General features: G+C 46.3%; 1 protein-coding gene across 2 annotated transcripts in view; it reads right to left on the reverse strand.

Moving 5' to 3' along the window:
• Positions 1–922: 922 nt before the first annotated feature.
• The window catches only part of amotl2a (angiomotin like 2a), a 34,533-nt gene continuing 13,233 nt past the window's right edge, over positions 923–22,222 (reverse strand). The window contains exons 5-12 of one of the 2 annotated variants that reach the window (XM_038815546.1): positions 22,021–22,113; positions 13,228–13,373; positions 12,979–13,128; positions 11,613–11,803; positions 10,301–10,435; positions 7,224–7,441; positions 3,990–4,184; positions 923–3,613 (exon numbers count right to left, since the gene is read on the reverse strand). In XM_038815546.1, the coding sequence (XP_038671474.1) occupies positions 3,525–3,613; positions 3,990–4,184; positions 7,224–7,441; positions 10,301–10,435; positions 11,613–11,803; positions 12,979–13,128; positions 13,228–13,373; positions 22,021–22,113 (1,217 nt within the window). In that variant the 3' untranslated portion in view covers positions 923–3,524. The remainder of the gene's footprint in view (positions 3,614–3,989; positions 4,185–7,223; positions 7,442–10,300; positions 10,436–11,612; positions 11,804–12,978; positions 13,129–13,227; positions 13,374–22,020; positions 22,114–22,222) is intronic. The other variant, XM_038815547.1, reaches the window with a different exon arrangement.

The following is a 22,222-nucleotide window of genomic DNA, read 5'->3' on the forward strand; positions in this document are numbered from 1 at the left end:
CTGCGTTTGAGCAGACAAGATGATGTTCTTCTCTTATTTTTGTTCTCTATTTCCCCTTCAGTTATTACACCTTATAAACTACCTCTCTGGTTCCTACCCCACTGCCATACTAGTTTAAATCTTCCCGACTAAGCGCAGATTTAATAGGTGTTCAGAATCAGAAGGGATGTGACAGAATAAATGAAGATAAACTGTTTCCAATGACATTATTCTCGGGTTGATAACCAAAGGCGACAGATTTAAGGGGTGAAGGTGGCATCACCGTCATGTCACTAGACACGTAATCCAGAGGCCCAGACTTATGATCTGGGACAAGGGTTCAAATCCCACAACTTCAGCTGGGTGAATTTAAATTCAGTTAATAAATCTGGAATATAAAGCTGGTCTCAGTAATGATGACCATGAAACTATTGTTGTCATAAAAATCCATCTGGTTCACTAATGTGGTATTCGGTAAGGAAATCTGCCGTCCTTATGTGAACCCAGACCCACAGCAATGTGGTTGACTCTTAAATGCCATCTGAAATGGCCGAGCAAGTCACTTGGTTCAATGGCAATTCGGAATGGGCAATAAACGCTGGCCCAGCCATCGACCCCCACATCCCAGAAAAGGGAATTGGCAAAAGAACCAAATGTGATGAGTTTTTAAAGACAGTTTTTCTATCTGGGATGCACTGTGTGAAAGGATGGTTGAGCAGATTCAGTATAACTTTCCAAAGAGAATTGAAGGAATAAGCTGCAGGGCAATGGGAGAAAGGGAGGGGAGTGGAACTATTTAGAAACTCTATGACACACGCCTGGTGAATGGCCTGCTCTTCAACCACAACTCAGAGCCCCAGCCAATGGTATTTTACATTTTGGTGTACATGCGCTTCAGTTTTTTTATTGCTTAAAGGCAAGAATCAGACAGAAAAGGATGGAGTGATAGTTACTTTTCATTTTATTCATGAAATGTGTACTGACATTCCAATACAAAAATCCCCATGTCTGAGAGTTCACATCAATAATTTCAAACGACTGCAAACCATACAGAATGCTGCAGCAATCTCAGGATATGGTGCCTTAACGCAAACCCTAGAGTTTACATTTAAATACTTATATAAGTTACTCAATAATAATGCAGTTTGTCATCTTTGGCATGAAGGTCAATGGCACTAGAATGCAGCCGGTGTCAGGTAAATATATTCATACAAAATATATTAACATTTTTTTCTTTTTTTTTTGCTTCACAATATTTTTTGTAAACTGTGTGAATGCTGTCATGAAGTAAAGGCAATGGCCAGCAATTGCACATTATTATCTGAGAAAAGATCAAAATCTAAAAAGCTTAGCAATTCCAACTAGTGAATTCTGAAGTGATTTTCCCCCTGCTGCTCAGTTCCCAGTCATTTCTGATAGGCTTGGACCCTCACCATGTATGGTGAAAATTGATACCCCGTCACACACAGGTCCCTTGGATAAAGATCCAGCAAATTACTTTCCAGCCCAAGTGTTTTGCCAGCTGGCTATCTGACCATGTGGGGCATCGCAGTCCCATACTCAGCTTACAGCTGCAGCCACACGCTTCCCGGAATGTGCTATTGGGCAGTCACCAGGGTTTGGCTGCAGCCTGGCCCAATAGCTGACAAAGGGATGAGCAGATGGTCAAATGGAGTCTTTAGTTCCACTTGGTCCACACACCAGGCTTCCAGGTTTTGTAAATGACCAATACTTGTCATAACGGCAGAAGCCAGCTGCCACAACCCTGTGCCTTGCACTAGTACTCTGCATCCTCCTGAACTGGGATTGATGGGCTGCTGTATCACCCGGGTACCGAGAGCATGGAATAAACACCGGGACACATGGCCACGGAACACATGGCCACGGAACACTGCAAATTGAGATATGCTCTTGTCAAACCCAATGATAAACTGCAGCCGAGCAGACAGGCAAAACTATAAAAGTTAAAGGCGGAAAGGATCCCCACCCCTGCAAATTCACATTTCCAGTCACTTATACATGAAATAGTGACCAGTCACATTATCAATTGTGTTGCCACCTCCTGAATCAGCTTCCACTGTCATCAATTCTAACCAGAGTGAGGGACGCAGAATCACAAGGCCTGAGGAACACACAAGTAGAATGCCACCCACAATCTGAAAACTGCAGGCTGAGTCACCACTGTACAAGCAGTGTTTCTCTAAAACGATGACAGGAGACAGGCAGGAACCCACCTCCACAGCGCGGCTCAGAAGTCTGGCTGTATTGGTATGTGAATGTTGGAGTAACAGATGGTCAAATACCCGACAGCATTGTGGCTTTTGATTAGAAAGAGCATGGGGCAGTCTGCACACTGACATATCCCATTATAATGCGCTGAAATAACTGTTTAAATATTATTACAGAGGTGTGATGGAAGTTGAAGGTGAGATGTAAATATGTCTCTATCCTGCTCACTGAACTGGAATCTATAACTGACAAATGGTTCCATGTTGTTGGGAGCATGCATTGCTGTTAAGGTGCAGCTTTCAGTTACTGTGGAGACACTTGCAGATGGCATCAGTTGGCAACAGCAATTTAATTTTTCTCTTTTAGAAAGGTTTGCCTTATTGAGGAAGGTGCAGATTGTAACACTGACTGATGCCATGCCATTGCGTGCACACAGGTCGCCACTGGCAGAATGTTATCCCAAGAAGGGCTCAGTCGTGATAGTGCCCCCTTTGTGGAAGGCAGTCCAGTGAAGCCTGATTGCGACAGACGCAGCATCAATTGGGGCTCAGACAGTGTATGCAGCCTGAAAAAGCTGCTTTGATTCACGTCCAGTAAAAACCGAATGCAAGAATCTCCCAGACACAAATAGAAATCTTGGGAACCATTCAAATCAAAATAGAATTTATGTACTCCAAATATAGCTGTTGAGCAATAGTTCCATGGAATAGGACAACTGAAGAAAATAGAAAACATACATCTAAGCAAAGGAGGAGTGAACGTGTCTACTACCAGCAGAAAACTGAAGTTAGCTTTTAAAAGATGTCTTTAACAGCAGAGTCTAAAGCTGAAACAAAAAAGGTGCGAAAAAGGTCAGATTTACAGCAGTATATGCAGTATATATTATGCATAGCACCGTCTAGTGCTATGTATTTTATTTATATATATTTATGTTGCTGTGAAGCTTTTATGCTTGGCAGTTACGTGTAAAAATACTGACTCCTCCTACGAGACCTTGTTGTCCGTCACAGAATTCAGCTTCACAGCAATTTGAATCATTTGAGTTAGTTCATGAGGGGTACACACTTGGCACAAAGAATAGCTCAGCTCTTCCCATGTGTACAACAGTCTTTATAGCAGCTTATGGATATGGTAATTTAGGCTACATCTCCCCCGACTTTCCCCAAATATAAAGTTTAGTCTCAAAGTCTTTCACGTGCAGAACTCTCATTTTCATGTTGTTCTGACATCTGGGTTGAGGGGAGAATAAGGCTTTCTAAAGAAGGAGATATTTATGTTTCACAGAAATCCTTCGTTTCCTGCCACAATAGTCCTTGTCAGATAAGAATTTCAACCATTTCGCTGTCTGACGAATCCTGGTTTCTGGTACTGCTGGGAACTATCTGAGCCGCTGGCTGCAAAGTATCTGTGAGGATGAAAAGCAAAGAAACATTCCTCGTCAAACTTTCCTTCTCTTCAACTAACACAAAGACCTTCTCCCCGGCCTCACCCTCATGCCGCCCCTCCCCCCCCCCCCCCCCCCCCTCCCTCTCAAGGGTTTCAGGATCACCTGCATCCCATCTAAACTGCATAGCTGGAATTCCTCAAGATTAATCCAATCTGCAGGGGTCTAATGTGAAGAGGCCAGAAATGGGAATCAACACAGCATCCAAGTTTGCAATCTATGGCTAGATTACTGGGCAGTGAATCACAAGCCATGTGGCCCATAGCAAAGCCCTCAATCCCCCCTTCTGTCTGACCTCCTCTAACTAAGTGACACTGGCAACCATACGGGCACTCACTTGATGAAGTCACTGGAGGTTTGATGACCCGCAGGCTGACTGCACCCTCACTATCCTGCGAGTTTCCCTGGGCTGAGACTGCAGATTCGGTCTCTCCCACTTTCTCAGTCTGCGTGCTGCCGTCTCTGCTCCCATGTTTGGAATGGGATGCCACAGGATGGGAGGTCAAACTGGCTGCCTGATCCTCTGCGAGGTCTGGAAAGATGAAGAGATTTTCAGCATTTTATTGTGCTGTAAAAACACATAATTTAAACCTTGTCTTCTGCAAACTAATGTTCCCTTTTCTTTACTGATAAAATCTTTGCTGGCTGCTTCAATATAGATTTTTGCAGATCACATGAAACAAACTCATTAACAAGGTCCAAACAGATGTACAACATTGCAGGTCAATGGATTACTTTCATAGGTGCTAGGTGATCATAAAAACTGGCACAAAGTACCAGTCAACCGCCGCAGATCCCTTGGCACTGGCTTATTTTTACTGGCAATAGTTCTTCTGAAACTGATACATTTACTGTTGTCTCAGAACATAGGAAATAAGACCATTCAGTCAATCTTGGAGGCCATTCAGTCCATCGAGCCTGCTTTGAAAATGGCTTGTCATTTTCCTCTTCCACCATTTTACCCACTATCTCCCGTTCCCTTCATATGAGTATCCAGAAATTTATTGAGTTCAGTTTTGAACATACTCAATGATTGAGCCCTCATGGCATTCCAGGATAGCGAATTCCAAATATTCACCATCCTCTGAGTGAAAGAATTCCTCCTCATCTCAGTTGTAAATGGCCTGTCCTTTATTCTGTGAGATTGTGTCCCTGGGTTCTAGACCCCTGGCCAGGAGTAAATATCGATATTTACCTCACCATACAATGCAACAGTTTTGTAGGCTTCAATGAGATCACATGACATTGGTCATGGGTATACAGACCTAGTTTCCCCAATCTCCTCTAAGGCTATCCCACCGTCCCAGGAGTTAGTCTGGTGAACCCCTGTTACACTCTCTCTAGGGTAAGTATATCCTACCTTAGATAAGGAGACTGTCTGCAATTACATTTGTTCAACCCCAGGCTTCGCCCTAACCTTTCCTCTGGGACAGACAGGATTTTAACAAAGGCCTATCACTGTAATCCCACCTAAGCTGCACATCTTTGAAAACTAAGGGGCAATTGGCATGGCCAATCCATTTAGCCTGCACATCCTTGGACTGCGGGAGGAAACCGGAGCACCCGGAGGAAACCCACGCACACACGGGGAGAAAGTGCAAACTCCACACAGATGGACACCCAAGTTGGAACTGAACCCGGGTCCCTGGCGATGTGAAACAGCAGTGCTAACCACATAATGCAAGATTAATGATCGACATGTGAATAATTAGTTTGAAAGAAGACAGGGAGAAACTGTTTCAATGGAAAGTGAGTTAATATAACCAGTAAACACTGATTTAAAGTAATTGCCCAAAATACTGGCAGAGTGCTGAGGAGAACTTTTTTTTAACGCAGTAAGTTATTCTGGTCCAGAATGTACTGCCTGAACAGGGTGGTGAAAATACCTTCCATACAGGGAAATGCAGAGTCATGGGGGTGCAGTAGGAGAACGAAACTACTTGGACATCTGGCATGGAGAGAGGACTGGCTCATTAACAAGAAATAAGAGAGTCAGGATAAATGGATCATTTTCAGGTTGGCAAACTAATGAGTGGAGTGCCACAGGGATCAGTTCTGGGGTCGTAACTATTTACAAGCTAAGTTAATAACTTGTGGCTCAGTGGGTAGTGTCCCTGCCTCTGAGCCAGGAGCTCCCACCCAGGACTTGATGGCCAAGGAAGGTGTGTTTATAACGGGGTCAAACAAATTGAATACCAACTTGCAAAATGCTTCCAATTTTCCAATGGCTGGCGGTGAGAGCAGGAGAGACTGCTCTGATGTGCCGCGCCTGATATGGAGTGGCACCCCTCAAGGTATAAACCCCTGGTGACAGATTAGCGACCTGTCCCAGGAATAACAAGCTATGGAAACAGACACAAATCTGCCTTAATGCACCATTAAGTGCATAAAGAGCATTGGAGCATTAATGACTTGGGTGAAGGGACAGACTGCATTGTCGTCAAATTTGCGGATGATATAGAGATATGGAGGTAAGCAAATTGTGAAGAGGATACAAAGAGTTTGCAAAGAGATATAGGTAGGTCAGGTGAATGGGCAAAAATTTGGCAGGTGGCATATAATGTAGTAAATTGTGAGATTGCCCATTTGATAGGAAGAATGGAAAATCAGTTAAATGGAGACAGGCTGCAGAATGTGGTAAAGAGGCAATGATGAGATCACTCTGAAGACTACTACATCCTTGTTCAGCTTACTTAAGAAGGGACATACTTGCATTAGAATGAGTTCAGAGGAGGTTCACTTGGTTGGCTTCTGGGATGAGTGGTTTGTCACTTTAGGAACGTTGGAGCAGTTTAGGCCTATGCTCATTGGCATTTCAAAGAATGAGGTGATCTTCACAGAATCATAGAATCCCTACAGTGCAAAAGGCCATTAGGCCCATCAAGTCTGCACTGACGCTCTGAAAGATCACCCTTCCTAGGCCTATTCTCCCACATTATCCCTGTAACACCATCTAATCAGCACATCCCTGGACACTAAAGGGTAATTTAGCATGGTCAGTCCGCCTAACCTGCACACCTTTGGACTGTGGGAGGAAACTGGAGCACCTGAAGGAAATGCACACAGACATGGGGAGAACGTGCAAACTCCATACAGTCAGTGTCCCAAGACTGGAATCAAACCCGGGTCCCTGGCAACGTGAGGCAGCAGTACTAACCACTGTGCCACAATGCCACCTTTACTGAAATATTTAAGACTCCGAAAGGGTTGGACAAGGTTGATACAGGAATAATCAAGAGGGAGCACAGACTAGAGGGGCACAGTTTCAGATTTAAGGTGGAGCTGAGGAGGAATTTCTTCTCAGAGGGTCACTAGGCTTTGGAATTTCTTTCCCACAGAGTGGAGGCTGGATCATTAAATATATTCCAGATCAAGTTGGACAGGTTTTTGATCCACAAGTGACTCAAAGGTCATGAGGGACAGGCAGAAAAGTGGAGTTATGGCTACAATCAGGTCAACAACGATCTTACTGAATTGGGGAACAGGCTCGATGGGCTGACTGGCTTACTCCTACTCTTATTTATGGAATGGGAAGACTTTTATGTTAAAGCAACTAAAAGCATTTATTTACCTGATATGCCTCTTGTTGCTTTGCCCAGGAACTTCTCACCACTCAGTTGGTTGATGGAGCTTGCATGGCTCACTCCTGTGGCCATTGTGATGGATGGGACTGATCTTGCAGGACGGAGAGCAGGCTGCTCGGCCTTTACCTGGTCCCTTCTCGAGCGCTGCTGGAGGACCTTGATGATGGCATCCTTCTCCAAGATTTGTGCATGCAACGCTTTAATCCTAAAAGAAAACACACACCTTTACTTACAGTCAACATTCCTTCTGATGTTTTTCTCAACTACACAGGCAATCCCTTTAAGTGCACAGACGCTTTCAGTGGATTCTCCGATCTGCCAGCTGTATTTTCTTGGCGAGCCCTCTCCGGCACCGGGGTACTTCGTTCCCGCCACCTGCCAATGGGATTTCCCATTGTGATCACCACACTCTGCCGGGAAACCCGTGGGTGTGGGTGCGCTACCAGCACAACGGAGAATCCTGCCATTAGAGTTCAAACCTTTTTTTTTGTGTGGCCATGCACATAAAGTGACATAGAGACAGAATTGTGTGATTACTTTCAGGTTGCTGTCTGGAGTACACACTCTGCCTGGGGTACGCACTCTGCCTGGGGTACGCACTCTGCCTGGGGTACGCACTCTGCCTGGGGTACGCACTCTGCCTGGGGTACGCACTCTGCCTGGGGTACGCACTCTGCCTGGGGTACGCACTCTGCCTGGGGTACGCACTCTGCCTGGGGTACGCACTCTGCCTGGGGTACGCACTCTGCCTGGGGTACGCACTCTGCCTGGGGTACGCACTCTGCCTGGGGTACGCACTCTGCCTGGGGTACGCACTCTGTCTGGTGTACGCACTCTGTCTGGTGTACGCACTCTGTCTGGTGTACGCACTCTGCCTGGGGTACGCACTCTGCCTGGGGTACGCACTCTGCCTGGTGTACGCACTCTGTCTGGTGTACACACTCTACATGTGGTACACACTCTACATGTGGTACACACTCTACATGTGGTACACACTCTACATGTGGTACACACTCTGCCTGTGGTACACACTCTGCCTGTGGTACACACTCTGCCTGTGGTACACACTCTGCCTGGGGTACACACTCTGCCTGGGGTACACACTCTGCCTGGGGTACACACTCTGCCTGGGGTACACACTCTGCCTGGGGTACACACTCTGCCTGGGGTACACACTCTGCCTGGAGTACACACTCTGCCTGGAGTACACACTCTGCCTGGGGTACACACTCTACCTGTGGTACACACTCTACCTGTGGTACACACTCTACCTGTGGTACACACTCTACCTGTGGAACACACTCTACCTGTGGAACACACTCTACCTGTGGAACACACTCTACCTGTGGAACACACTCTACCTGTGGTACACACTCTACCTGTGGTACACACTCTACCTGTGGTACACACTCTACCTGTGGAACACACTCTACCTGTGGTACACACTCTGCCTGTGGTACACACTCTACCTGTGGTACACACTCTACCTGTATAACACACTCTGCCTGGAGTACACACTCTGCCTGGAGTACACACTCTGCCTGGAGTACACACTCTGGCAGGAGAACACATTTGGCCTGGGGTACACACTTTGCCTGGGGTGTGCACCCTGAGATGTGCACTCTGCCTGGGGTACGCACTCTGCCTGGGGTACGCACTCTGCCTGGGGTACACACTCTGCCTGGGGTACACACTCTGCCTGTGGTACACACTCTGCCTGGGGTACACACTCTGCCTGGGGTACACACTCTGCCTGGGGTACACACTCTGCCTGGGGTACACACTCTGCCTGGAGTACACACTCTGCCTGGGGTACACACTCTACCTGTGGTACACACTCTACCTGTGGTACACACTCTACCTGTGGAACACACTCTACCTGTGGAACACACTCTACCTGTGGAACACACTCTACCTGTGGAACACACTCTACCTGTGGAACACACTCTACCTGTGGTACACACTCTACCTGTGGTACACACTCTACCTGTGGTACACACTCTACCTGTGGAACACACTCTACCTGTGGTACACACTCTGCCTGTGGTACACACTCTGCCTGTGGTACACACTCTACCTGTATAACACACTCTGCCTGGAGTACACACTCTGCCTGGAGTACACACTCTGCCTGGAGTACACACTCTGCCTGGAGTACACACTCTGCCTGGAGTACACACTCTGGCAGGAGAACACATTTGGCCTGGGGTACACACTTTGCCTGGGGTGTGCACCCTGAGATGTGCACTCTGCCTGGGGTACGCACTCTGCCTGGGGTACACACTCTGCCTGGGGTACACACTCTGCCTGGGGTACGCACTCTGCCTGGGGTACGCACTCTGCCTGGGGTACGCACTCTGCCTGGGGTACGCACTCTGCCTGGGGTACGCACTCTGCCTGGGGTACACACTCTGCCTGGGGTACACACTCTGCCTGGGGTACACACTCTGCCTGGGGTACACACTCTGCCTGTGGTACACACTCTGCCTGGAGTACACACTCTACCTGGAGTACACACTCTACCTGGAGTACACACTACCTGGAGTACACACTCTACCTGGAGTACACACTCTACCTGGAGTACACACTCTGCCTGGAGTACACACTCTGCCTGGAGTACACACTCTACCTGTGGTACACACTCTACCTGTGGTACACACTCTACCTGTGGTACACACTCTACCTGTATAACACACTCTGCCTGGAGTACACACTCTGCCTGGAGTACACACTCTGCCTGGAGAACAAATTTGGCCTGGGGTACACACTTTGCCTGGGGTGTGCACCCTGAGATGTGCACTCTGCCTGGGGTACACACTTTGGCTGGGATACACACTCTGCCTTTAGTGTCTCTTACCCAGGGTCAGTCCTAACCTAGCTGACAACAGCTCAGCCAACTCTAACCAGAAATGGAACTCACTAACTAGTGACTGTTCGGAAGTAACTACTCAAAGTGTGTATTTATCAGTTGGTCAGTGGAGAGATGGATACTCAGTTCTGAAGAAATTAATGAATATATAACTTAAATATATTTCAAATTAGGTTCCAAAATAAAAGGCTCTACCTGCTCTCCATCTCTTGATGATGACTGCTCACAATGACCTCTCCTCTCTCGTAGTAAACATGCTTCCCAAAGGAACCATCGTTGAAACTGCTGTTAGGGGAATGACGAGGTGAGTGATTGATGATTGTGGTGTCTCTGTAGAAATAAAAAAACTATTCATTTCTCTGGATCAGGCTGAGGGGTGACATGAATATTCTGAAAGGATCTGTTTGGGTAGACGGAGAGAAGATGTTTCCTCTGAAGGGGGAATCTTAATCCAAGGCTCAGCAATATAATATAGTCACTGATGAACCCAAAAGGGAATAAGTAGGTCATAGAGGTCTCCCTCGCAGAAAAGGCCTTTCAACTCATTGCATCTGCACTAGTCAAAAACGACCATTTAGGACAAAGGTCTTTACTCAGAGAGTGGAGAGAATATGGAACTCCAAGCAGAATTTTGTTGAGATCAGAGACTAACAACTCCTGGGCTGGAGGTGGCCTTATAGTATGAGGCTTACAGGGTGATAGATGGGTGTAGGGAGGGTTAGCAGCAAAGATAGGGTTGCTCCCAATGCCTCCCCCTTCCCAATGTCGAGTCCCTTGATTAGGCACTGAGTGCCTTTGATTGAGTGATTGTACCATCCTCTTCCCGATCTCTCCCCAATGGAGCAGACAAGCTAGCCGCATGGTTTTAGCTGTCGTGTGCACCACGTGACAACAGACCCTCCTGTTGCTGGGCTAGGATGTGGCTGTCCGGTGGTCACTAATTGCCGATTTAAGGATCTCAACTGGAGAAGGGTCAAGAAACTTAATTCTGGCAGAGGACAGAAGGTGATGGTATCCCAGTGCTTCACCATCTCTCCTAATTACTTACCTTTCTAAGCTCACTAACAGCGAGAGAGAAGATTCTGCCCTCACTAAAGCAGGGAGTAGCTAAGGTGAATAGTTTTGATATTAAGACAGGGAAAGGAATAGAAGAATATGGTGATGGGGGAGGTGAAGACGGTTTGATGGAGGCTCATGTGGAGCTGCCAATGCTGGGATGAATGGCCTGTTTCTGTGCTGTAAAAGGTTAATGTACTTCCATGTAAAATAATTCCCAGTTTTAGCAGTTAAACTTTCTACAAAAAGGAGAGAAAGACTGTTTTGAAAACTGGGACAATATAAAATAAATGGAAAAGTCAAAAAGAGGGGTTGAACTTCTCAGGCTGTCCAACTCCCAGTACAAAATATCCCCAAGTATGTGATTAATTGAGATGGAAGGAAGGAGAATTTATCCAGAGACTCAGTAATGGGGAGGATTAAAGAGAAGTTGTCCAAACATGGCACGTACCGCTGGGTAGCCGCAGTGGCAGCTGCGTCCATTGCAAACTGACGCATGGTGCTCTCTTCCAGATATTTCTGCTCCCATTTGGTCATGTCAGCTTCCAGAGCTAGGATCCGCTCTTCCTTCTCACGGAGCAGCTCCATTAGTGCCGGAGCGCTGTATTCCGAGGTCCCAGGATTCTGGGTCATTGCCTGACGCTGCCGGCAAAAAAAACAGTGTGAACTAATTTTACACATAAACAAACAAATCAATTGCTATGATAGGCTGCCATGCCAGTGGGGTACTGAGGGAGTGCTACACTGCCAGCTTTCAGATGAGATGCCCGCTCAGATGCATGTAATATGCATGGCACTACTTTGAAGAACAGCAAGAGGAATTTTCTCTGGTCTTGGCCACATTCATCTGATTACTATCACATGGCTGTATGTGGGAGCTTAATGTGTATAAACTGGCTGCTGTATGTGCTTGATTACAACCACAGAATTCCTACGGTGCAGAAAGAGGCCTTGTGGCCCATCGAGTCTTCACCGACACTCTGAAACAAACCTTACCTCGGCCCATTCCCCTGCTCCATCCCCATAAACCAGCCTAATCTGTACATCCCTGGACACTAAGGGGCAATTGATCATGGTGAATGCACCTAACCTGCACATCTTTGGACTGTGGGAGGCAACTGCAGTTGGAGGAAACCCACACAGACACGGGGAGAAAGTGAAAATTCTACTCAGTGACCCAAGGGTGGAATTGAACCCGGGTCCCTGGCGCTGTGAGGCAGCAGTGCTAACCACTGTGCCACCAATGAGTACACTTCAAAAGCCCCTCTGCAAAGTACTTTTGGATATCCTGACAATATATAAATGCAAGTTGTTCACAATCCATGCAACAAAGACATGAGTTAGACAAATTTTCATTTAAATCACTTCACAGCTCAATTTAACTTTGGGGTGATTCCATGATCTGATGATTCAAGACTTCTTTTACCCATTACATCACAAGTCATGAACCTGTCGGGTGAGATTTTCTAGTCCCACCAAAGACAACCCCCTCGCGGTGGGTTCCCCATTTGTGGGACGGGTGAGCCATACGAAGCACCGTAGACTTCGGCAGGAACGGAAGATCCTGCCGGCAGCCAATGCTGAGCCGTCCTGGAAAACACGCCGGGGGGCCGGAAAATCGGGCTCATAATGTCCCCAGGGAGCACCGCTGGACAGCAGAATTCATCTCTTGTTGATCAGTGACAATCTAGTTTTCATCAGTAAATCCACCCACTTCCACACAGAATCACTGAGGAGGAATTTAAAAGTGTAAAGACAATCTGAAAGGCACAATAAACCCGGTGCAACAGCCAGAAAGATTCAGGCTCTTCAATTACCTGTTGTGTTCGCAGACTCTTTAGTTCCTGCTCCAATCGATTCCTCAGTCGCAGTTCTAACTGTTCTCGTTTCTCACATGCTGCCTGCAGCTGAGATAATGCATGCTGCAGTTTCTCCACCTTTTCGACATATGCTCTTTTCTTCCTCAGCTGAAAGATAAATAAAAGAAACACACCCGGTTTTAAGTGGCCCCACTTTTTCGCAGTGGTCTTTAATTCAGGAATTTGGATAGAATTTGTGCTACATACCTCATCTTCCAGCCGTACTGCTTTGAACTGTGTGCTGCTGAGTGCCTGGTCAAGAAGCTCCAGACGTTTGTGCTGTTCTTCACTCCTGCTGCGCGAAAGGGTTAATTCCCTCTGGAGTTGCTCCTTTTCATGCTGTTTTTCTCGATCTGTCGGCACACAAACAGCAAGACGATCATTCCCACTTCCTTGCCCAATTTGGAAGAAGATTTTAAAACTAATGTTGCCTGGGAATTTATTGCGTTTTAAAAAAATCAACAGACAGCAAGTCAAATTAGACATCCCCTTGAAGACGTGTTAATGGACTGCAGCAAGTGTTGGACATAGCTGCATAAGTATAAAACGCCCTCAACCCAAACAATTTCTGAATGTTAAGTGGGTGAACTGCCCAGTGCCATGAAAGGAAGGACTCGAGTTATGACGACAATGCTCTGCTGGACTGGGGAGAGCAAGAGGAAGGATTCATCCCTTTGTTGTTCCAGTGGATGCTAGACCACAGCCTAACATCAAGTACAGATCCTGGCTAACTGCAAGGTGCAGGTCTGGGGTGCTCCATTACGCCCAGGCTGAGCTATGAAGATAAAATCCACCAATGATAGTCCAGTGGCACCACCAGGAGATACAGTTTCTGTGCTGACAGCATTGATCGCAGATCTGGTTCACTGTGAATGCAGCATCCATGGGCAAGGAGTCAAAAGCTCCAGATTACAGTGCCAATGTATATTGATATCTTTGACAAAGAGTCATCGGACTCGAAACGTTAGCTCTTTTCTCTCCCTACAGATGCTGCCAGACTTGCTGAGATTTTCCAGCATTTTCCCTTTCGTTTCGGATTCCAGCATCCGCAATAATTTGCTTTTATATATTGATATCTTATTCCAATGTTATGTAATGAATCAATTGCTGCAGTTTACTCATCTAGCCACCTGGTGCAGCTGTGGGGGAATATTTCACTTTTAACCCTGGCTCACTGAAATTGTGTCTAATTGTCCAGTTTTGTCATTTATTTTGAGTTGCCTCGTTTGTTTCTCTTGCGCAAAGAATGATGGAGAAATTGCATTTTTATAGCTCATGTCAAGGCTCCAGTTACAGCCAATGAAGTACTTTGGAATTGTAGCTGCTGCTATAGCGTAGGAAACGTGGCCGCCAATTTGTACACAGCAAGATCCCACAGATATTGACCATATGGTTGAGGGATAAATAGTGGCTACGGCACATCCCATCTCTTCTTTGAAATAGTGCCGTTGGTTCTTTTTCACCCACTGAAGAGGTAGATGTGCTCTCAGTTTAGTATCTCATCCAAAAGGCGGCACCTCCGACAGTGCAGCATTCCCTCAGTACAACATTGGATATTCAGCCTAGATTATAGACTCAGGTGGCTGGAATGGGATTGAAATCCACTACCTTCTGACTCAGAAGCATGAGTGCTAAATTTGTGGCCTTTCATTTCAGTGTTTGTATTTCCCACATTTTAATAATTAATGCAAAATTATTTAGGTCTTCCATTTATGGTCTGCCGTGGGGCAGCACGGTAGCATTGTGGTTAGCACAATTGCTTCACAGCTCGAGGGTCCCAGGTTCGATTCCCGGCTTGGGTCACTGTCTGTGCGGAGTGTGCACATTCTCCCCTTGTGTGCGTGGGTTTCCTTCGGGTGCTCCGGTTTCCTCCCACAGTCCAAAGATGTGCGGGTTAAGTGGACTGGCCATGCTAAATTGGCCTTAGTGTCCGAAATTGCCCTGAGTGTTGGGTGGGGTTACTGGGTTATGGGGATAGGGTGGAGGTGTGGGCTTGGGTAGGGTGCTCTTTCCAAGAGCCGGTGCAGACTCGATAGGCCGAATGGCTTCCTTCTGCACTGTAAATTCTATGATTCTATGATTTATATTTTGTGTGACCTTTGACCAGAGCTGTCCATCAGAGGATGTTTCTGATTCCCTTGGAAAACCTGCCTGCTCTTAGTAACATATCTTACCAAAACAACTCAAACTCCATCCCTCACTCTCCTACTCTCTCACTGTCACCTCATCTCTCTCACTGCTTTATCTCTTTGTCCCAACTCGGTTCCCAATGGTCCAAAGATTGACCACATTAAACAAGCTGCTTCAATAATGTAACTGCAGAAACTGGTCAAGTTTGCTTTTACTGCGGGTCCCTCCCACTCAGAGCTCAACCACCCAGAAGAACAACATCCTCAGACCACCGTCAATTCTGGACCACTCACATCCATGGGTGTGAGCAGCTCCGCCTGAGCCAGAAGGAACTGCCCACCCCTAATTGCCCTTGAACTGAGTGTAAACCTCATTGCTGTGGATCTGGCCAGACCAGGCAAAGGATGGCAGAAGGCGTTAGTGAAGCAGATGGCTTTGTACAACAATGGTTTCATGATTTCATGAGATTTTAATTCCAGATTTTTTTGACTGAATTCAAATTTCACCATCTGCTGCGGTGGCTTTGGAACCAGGGTTCCCAGAACATTACCCTGGGTAACCAGTCCATGACAGCACCACCACCTCCCCTACCTGGCTTGGAAATATATCACCTGGATATGTGTTGGAATTTACTCCCTAACAGCACTGTGAGTGTCCCTACACCACATGGAAGGCTTGAAAAGATGGCTCACCCATTCTCCACCACTACAGCCTGTGCCTGCAACATCTCAGCCTGAAACTGCCCCTAAAACTTTCCTCCTTTAAGATGCTCCAAAACCCCATTTTTGACAAATTTTGATGTCTCTTTCAATTGTTGTTTGTTGCTGCTCCTATGAAGCACCTCAGAATGACTATTACATTAAAGGTGCTGTACAAAGGCAAGTTGTTATCAGGGCAACTGGGGAATTATAATGAAGGAACACTCCTAACTCCACATCTACTTGATGGGCAACAGTCATAGGAGGCCATCCAGCTCTGATTCACAAATACACCTCTGGCTGGGCATTGTCGGGCAAGTTCTGCAATGATTCACACAGCAGTACGCTGTTTGGGCAGTGTCCCTCACTGACTGTTCACAGAACACAGCTCGACATGAAACAAATGTTGGGAACCTTATTGAGGGACAAAATGTATTCCTGCATTCGATAATTAAGGGAACAGCATCGAGTCCAGGAACACTAATCGCTGCACAGACTGTGGACACTGAAGAGATGACTCAACAACATGAAACAGTTTCCAAAAGAAAGTAAAGGCTTTAATTTACATTCAAGTTCACAATCCTGCTTTAGCAAGTTTGCAAATAATTGTGCTAAAGCATCACAAATCCTGACATTCTTTCTTGTTTAACTTAATTGTTCCAGTAAAAGCTCCATGTATTAATATCAACAGAAACCGACATTCCACATTCCTCTCCCCTCCCCTCCCCTCAAGGGAATGACGGAAAGGCCTGGGTAGGCTCCTAACTTCCTGCTATAAAGTTTAAGCATTTAACAAAGAATGTGCTTCAGGGCGGGAAGGCAGGAGGAGGGAAGCTCGACTGTTGGTGCAAGTCATGGGACACATCCCTCCTGACCTAGATACTTAACAATCACACACATTCCAACAGCAATACCTCGCAGAGCAAATCCAAATTAACACTTTCCTGGCCATGGGAGGGTGTGATTACACCTTCAAATAAATCCAAATGACATAGGCTGAGGCCACAAGAGGGTTAGAAATACAGTGAGCAACCCAGATTTTGGCGTTTTAAGAAATCCTACACCTTTCCTGATCTCAAACTGGCTTGAGGTGAAGTGAAGAGGCTATGAACACATCACAGTATGTGTTACACCAGCTCGGTATGCAGTCAAGCATTTCTGAGGAGTGATCTTTTCAATGTTCATTTGTTTTACTCTGCCTTCTTATTTACACCTCTCAGTTTTTAATATTTTAGTTTATTGTGATTTGAACAGATCCAGTGAGATACACAACTGACTATGTTTGGGATTAGTGGGACTGGGCAGTTAAAGCCCACTCCTCTTTTTTCCTATCTCCAGCATCTCAGCATTTTCCCCGAGATTGTGTAAACCAGACACCCTCAATATAACCGATCCCATTGCCTTTTCCTCAGACTTTTTTTTCTACCGATCCCCTGCCCAAATATATCACCACACATCACTCACTCACTTACTCGCTCCCTCGCACACTCACTTATGCATTCATTCACACACTCACTCACTCGGTTAAAGACACACAAACATACTCACACATATAGAGTCACACTCACGCACACAATGGATTATAACATTGACTGGCTGTTCAGTGGTCAGAAGAAAGATGAAAGTGTTCAGTAGGGCAGAGAAGGAATGCAGTTAGATCAGGGTTAATGGTGCACATTCCCTTCGTGCTATGCTCTGCTCACTGGGCATGGCAATTGTTCAACTGTGACTAACAGAATCGCACTCTGTGTCGGTTACAACCAACATTGCACAACAAGTCTGTATCTGAAAACCCAAACACAGCTGGACAGACTCCCAAAGGCCGGGGGTTGGGGGGGGGGGGGGGGGGGGGGGGGGTGGGTGCAGAGGGGTGGCAGGAACTCAGTTTGCGGTAAAGGACAGTGTTGGATGGGGATGGAGGGAAAAGTAAGATCCAAGCTCTCATTCCTGGGGTCCAGCAGTAGTGTGAAAAAGTCAGTACGGGTGATGTACATACAGCAGTGCAGGTGTTCTAACAACCCCAGGGCAGAGGAGCAATAACTGCAGGGATCGTTGTATTTAGTGGCACACTGTGCCATCAGCTGCATCCATTCGGTGAGAATGCCGAGATAACCTTACTACAATTCCAACCTATCTGGTTACATTGCTATCTTGAAACAGGACGTGTCTCACACACTCAGCTGCCTGTAATGATTCACCTACCCAAAAAAGTATTTTTGCACACATTGTTCCAGGGAAAGGCTGCTTGCTCAATTTCCTGCTTTTTATCTTCATCTGCAGGGTATGGGTCTCACCGACAAGGCTGATTATTATCCAATCCTGGTTTATCCAACAATTGACTTTCTCGGCACTTTCAAGGGCAGGTGGGTGTGGGTCTGGAGCCACATAGTGCAGATTGGGTAAGAGTGGCAGGTTTTCTTCCCTGAAGGAATAGTGAAACGTTGGAGGGCTCTTCCGGATGTACCTGGCTCGCAATGCCTCTGGATTTCGCGAGACGTCGCAATCTGTTTCCTGCCCATTGTGGGTGGTATCAGTATTTCGGAAATCTACATAATAGAGTGAGTAGCTAGTCTCACCCTAACATACAGCTCGCCTGATATACCCGAAACATCGAGATCTAATCCCTTTGCCATGGAGACCTTAGGCGAGTGCCATTCAGTGTTGGTCAACATAAACTGTGACCAGGCAAATGGCACTTTGAGCGCGGGGGGGTTCCTGGGTTGGAGGACCTCGGGTGGTTGCCCTCTAGGCAGGGTGGCACCCTTGCACTACTGGTGCAAACTGGGCACCTTGGCAATGCCATCCTGGCACACTGGAGTGCCCGAGGTCCCCCTTATAGGTAAGTTTGGGCTTCGGAATTTATGGGGGTCACATTGGGCTGATCATGAAATAAAGAACAAAGAACAAAGAAAAGTACAGAACAGGAACAGGCCCTTCGGCCCTCCAAGCCTGCGCCAACCATGCTGCCCGTCTAAACTAAAATCTTCTACACTTCCGGGGTGCGTATCCCTCTATTCCCATCCTATTCATGTATTTGTCAAGATATCCCTTAAATGTCACTATCGTCCCTGCTTCCACCACCTCCTCCGGCAGCGTGTTCCAGAAACCCACTACCCTCTGTGTAAAACACTTACCTCGTACATCTCCTCTAAACCTTGCCCCTCGCACCTTAAACCTATGCTCCCTAGTAATTGACCCTTCTACCCTGGGAAAAAGTCTCTGACTATCCACTCTGTCTATGCCCCTCATAATTTTGTAGACCTCTATCAGGTCGCCCCTCAACCTCCTTCGTTCCAGTGAGAACAAACCAAGTTTATTCAACCGTATTGGGGCGCTATTTAAAAATGGTGTCCTAATCACCTCCTGCACTGATGTGGAATAATATGTGGAAAATGGTGGTGATGGAGAAGATCACCCATGATCTTGTTGAATGGTAGAGCAGGCTCGACAGGCTGAATGGCCTCATCTTGCCCCTATTTCCTATGTGCCTATGTTGTATCTGACAGCTTGGTAACCACTTTACTGGTCCAAGCTTTTAATTTCCAGATATATTAAACTGAATTCAAATTTCCAAACTTCCGTGATGGAGTTGGAGCTCAGGCTCTCTCTGCATTGTTAACCCTTGAGGAACAATGTTGGCACAGACAAATACTGGCATTAGCTGTGCTGTTGCAGTCACCTATCAGTACACACTCCGAAAAGCAAATAAAAACTTCAAAATTAACCTTTACTGACTTTAAATATACAATTCAAATAGTAATAATAATAGCACCTCCCAATAAATCTGAAACAGGTCTCGCTTTCTAAAATTTCTGCTTTCTATTCCTGATACAGGGTGGCTGACACATCCAGATTGTGAATGTCAGCAGGAGCGCATTGCAGTGAGAAGCGTGCAAGGAGTGAAGGAGAGTGAGTAAGGAGTGAGCACTGAAGGAGGAGTGAGTTAAGGTGAGCGAGGAGTGGGCAAGGAATTCATCACAATGAGGAATGGTCACAAGTAGGGCATGAATTCCCCCCACAGCCCTATCCCAGGATACACACTTTCCAACACCACTGACTGCACAGCAATGAGGTCTGGGGTCTTCTGTCGCCCAGAGGTACTGATACTGACTGTACAAGTCCTACTGGTACCCTGGTTGAGATCGGTTAACACTGCACTTGGCAGTGTATTAGTGACCTGTGCCATCGGGAAAAGACATTGTGGGGCTGTTACATTCAAACATCTGACATCCGTGGAACGTGCAAGCGACTGACACAGGATTGTTTTCAGAAAAAACAAAACCCTCACCTCCAGTCTGTATTTATTTCAGTAAAAAGAGTTTGCACGCATTCAGAGAGTAACATTTTACGGTCAAAGTGCCATTCATATCTGTTTATCATAACTAACTGGTAACCAATCAGCTCCGCACTCACTAGTGATCTGTGTGCTAAACCAACCAACAAAAGATGCAATAGATTCCTAGTAATTTAATTTAATAATCAGTCTTTTGAGCAAAATGGGTTCTCTGTTTCAGATTTTGCACGATATCTGCCTCGCTGTTTGTTTTGGAAAGTGCAGCAGCCACAGGCTCAAACACAGCTCTCAGGAGAATGGAAGCTTTCGAAAGATTCCAATCAGCCAGTGAATGCGCCTGCTCTCTGCCTCCCTCCTGACCTTACCACAAGGACACATTAGCAAGGGCAAGAGCAAACATGTCTGCATGTGATACAGTACATGTGAGTGGTGTGTTCATAATGCTGCACAAAACTTAACCTGTCCCTTAATTCTGTCCCTGTTACTTAAGATCAATTTACTGGTGTTTGAGGATTGGCGGAGGGAGGTGCACAACAACCAGAATCACCTGAGGAATGCAAGGAATTTAAACAGCCTTTATTATCACAGGGGATAAGTGTTACAGTGCCAAGAGCAGTTTGTTTAGTCCTCGGGTTTCTCTCTCCTTAAGCTTTTGTATAACTGAACTAAACCCTGAAGAATTTACCAAGTTTGAGTCTATTTGACGTGCCATCTCTTCAGAGTGGAGTAGAGTGGTAGGGAATGACAGGAAGGGGTGGCAAGGCTACTGTTTGATAGCATTATACTTACAGCTATGAGGGTGTTTTTCATGGTAGTTTCATCTTGCTCACTGGTTGCTGGGGGAAACCACACAATGCTCCCACTAATGCTGGCACCTGGGGCCCTCTGACCTCCAACAGCCTAGCTGCTAACATCCATCAGTGATGCAGCGGTCAACATTTACCCCAGACCAAGCTGCAGGCAAGGTACAGAACCCACCTTCAGCACGCAATGTGAAGTCAAAGACCACACAGCACCACATTGCACTGACTCTGGGTAAAACCACTGGCATAAACCTAGATCCTTTACTCCATCAACTCAATCTAGTAACTAGCTGCGCTGCTCAAACCAGGAGTCTCTGAGAATCAATCTAGTGTTGTGGTAAGTGGTCTGAGCTCAGGAAGAGGGACAAGGACTAACATTAGCCTCAGCACTTGAGGAATACAGTGTGATGCGCGATCAATGAACACAGAAACGAAGGAGTAGTCCGAATCGGAGGCTTTAATCTACAAGATGTGTGCCCAGCAGCATGAGTACAGAAAGAACGATGGCTACTGGGAAATGCGGGTTCTTATACTCCGCCTCGTAGGCGGAGCTACCTTCCTCTCGACCAATGTGAAGACAACACTTGGGCCAATGGGCAGCGAGCCTTCTACACCAATAGCAGCTCGCACTCCCAGGTACCGTAGTACCTCTAGTCATACTACCACACAGTGGAAAAGCTGTCCGGGATTCCCTTTCATGGCAGCTAAAATGTGCTAGAAATATCTGGAACAGGGCTTTTTGCTTGAATGTGAATGAAGGCTGCGAACAGTAAGGTACAGAGTTCATGGAATATTCCCCACTGAAGGAGGGGCAAGGTTAGGGGTAAGATTGGTTGAGGAAAACGATGGGAGCAGGGCGTGCTGAAAGAATTCTAACCTTCCCTCAATATATGGACAGCAAATAAAACTACTTCATTGGATAAGTCATCGTAAACCTGTCTAAAAACTCAAAGAACGGTTTAAGAAAAATTAATTGATGTTATTTTTTAACCAACAGCCGCCTTCACCAAGCCAGAAGAACCTTACTTGTTTTTCTGGATTGTAGTTACATAATTTTAATGGATGATTAACTTACTTTGAGTAATCAGCTTGCTGACAATGCTTTGTCCGTCTTCTGAGATCTCACATTCTTTATTGGTCAGCAGTTTATTGGCAGAGTTGAGCTTTTCTGCAAAACAATTATTGGGCAGAAAGTGACATTAAGAATTGAACAGAATTGTAAGCTCAAAGAATCATAGTACAATAGAATTCCTACAGTGCAGAAGAGTCTACACCAC

Source organism: Scyliorhinus canicula, chromosome 13 (genome assembly GCF_902713615.1).
Source record: "Scyliorhinus canicula chromosome 13, sScyCan1.1, whole genome shotgun sequence".
NCBI classification, from domain to species: Eukaryota; Metazoa; Chordata; class Chondrichthyes; order Carcharhiniformes; family Scyliorhinidae; genus Scyliorhinus; species Scyliorhinus canicula.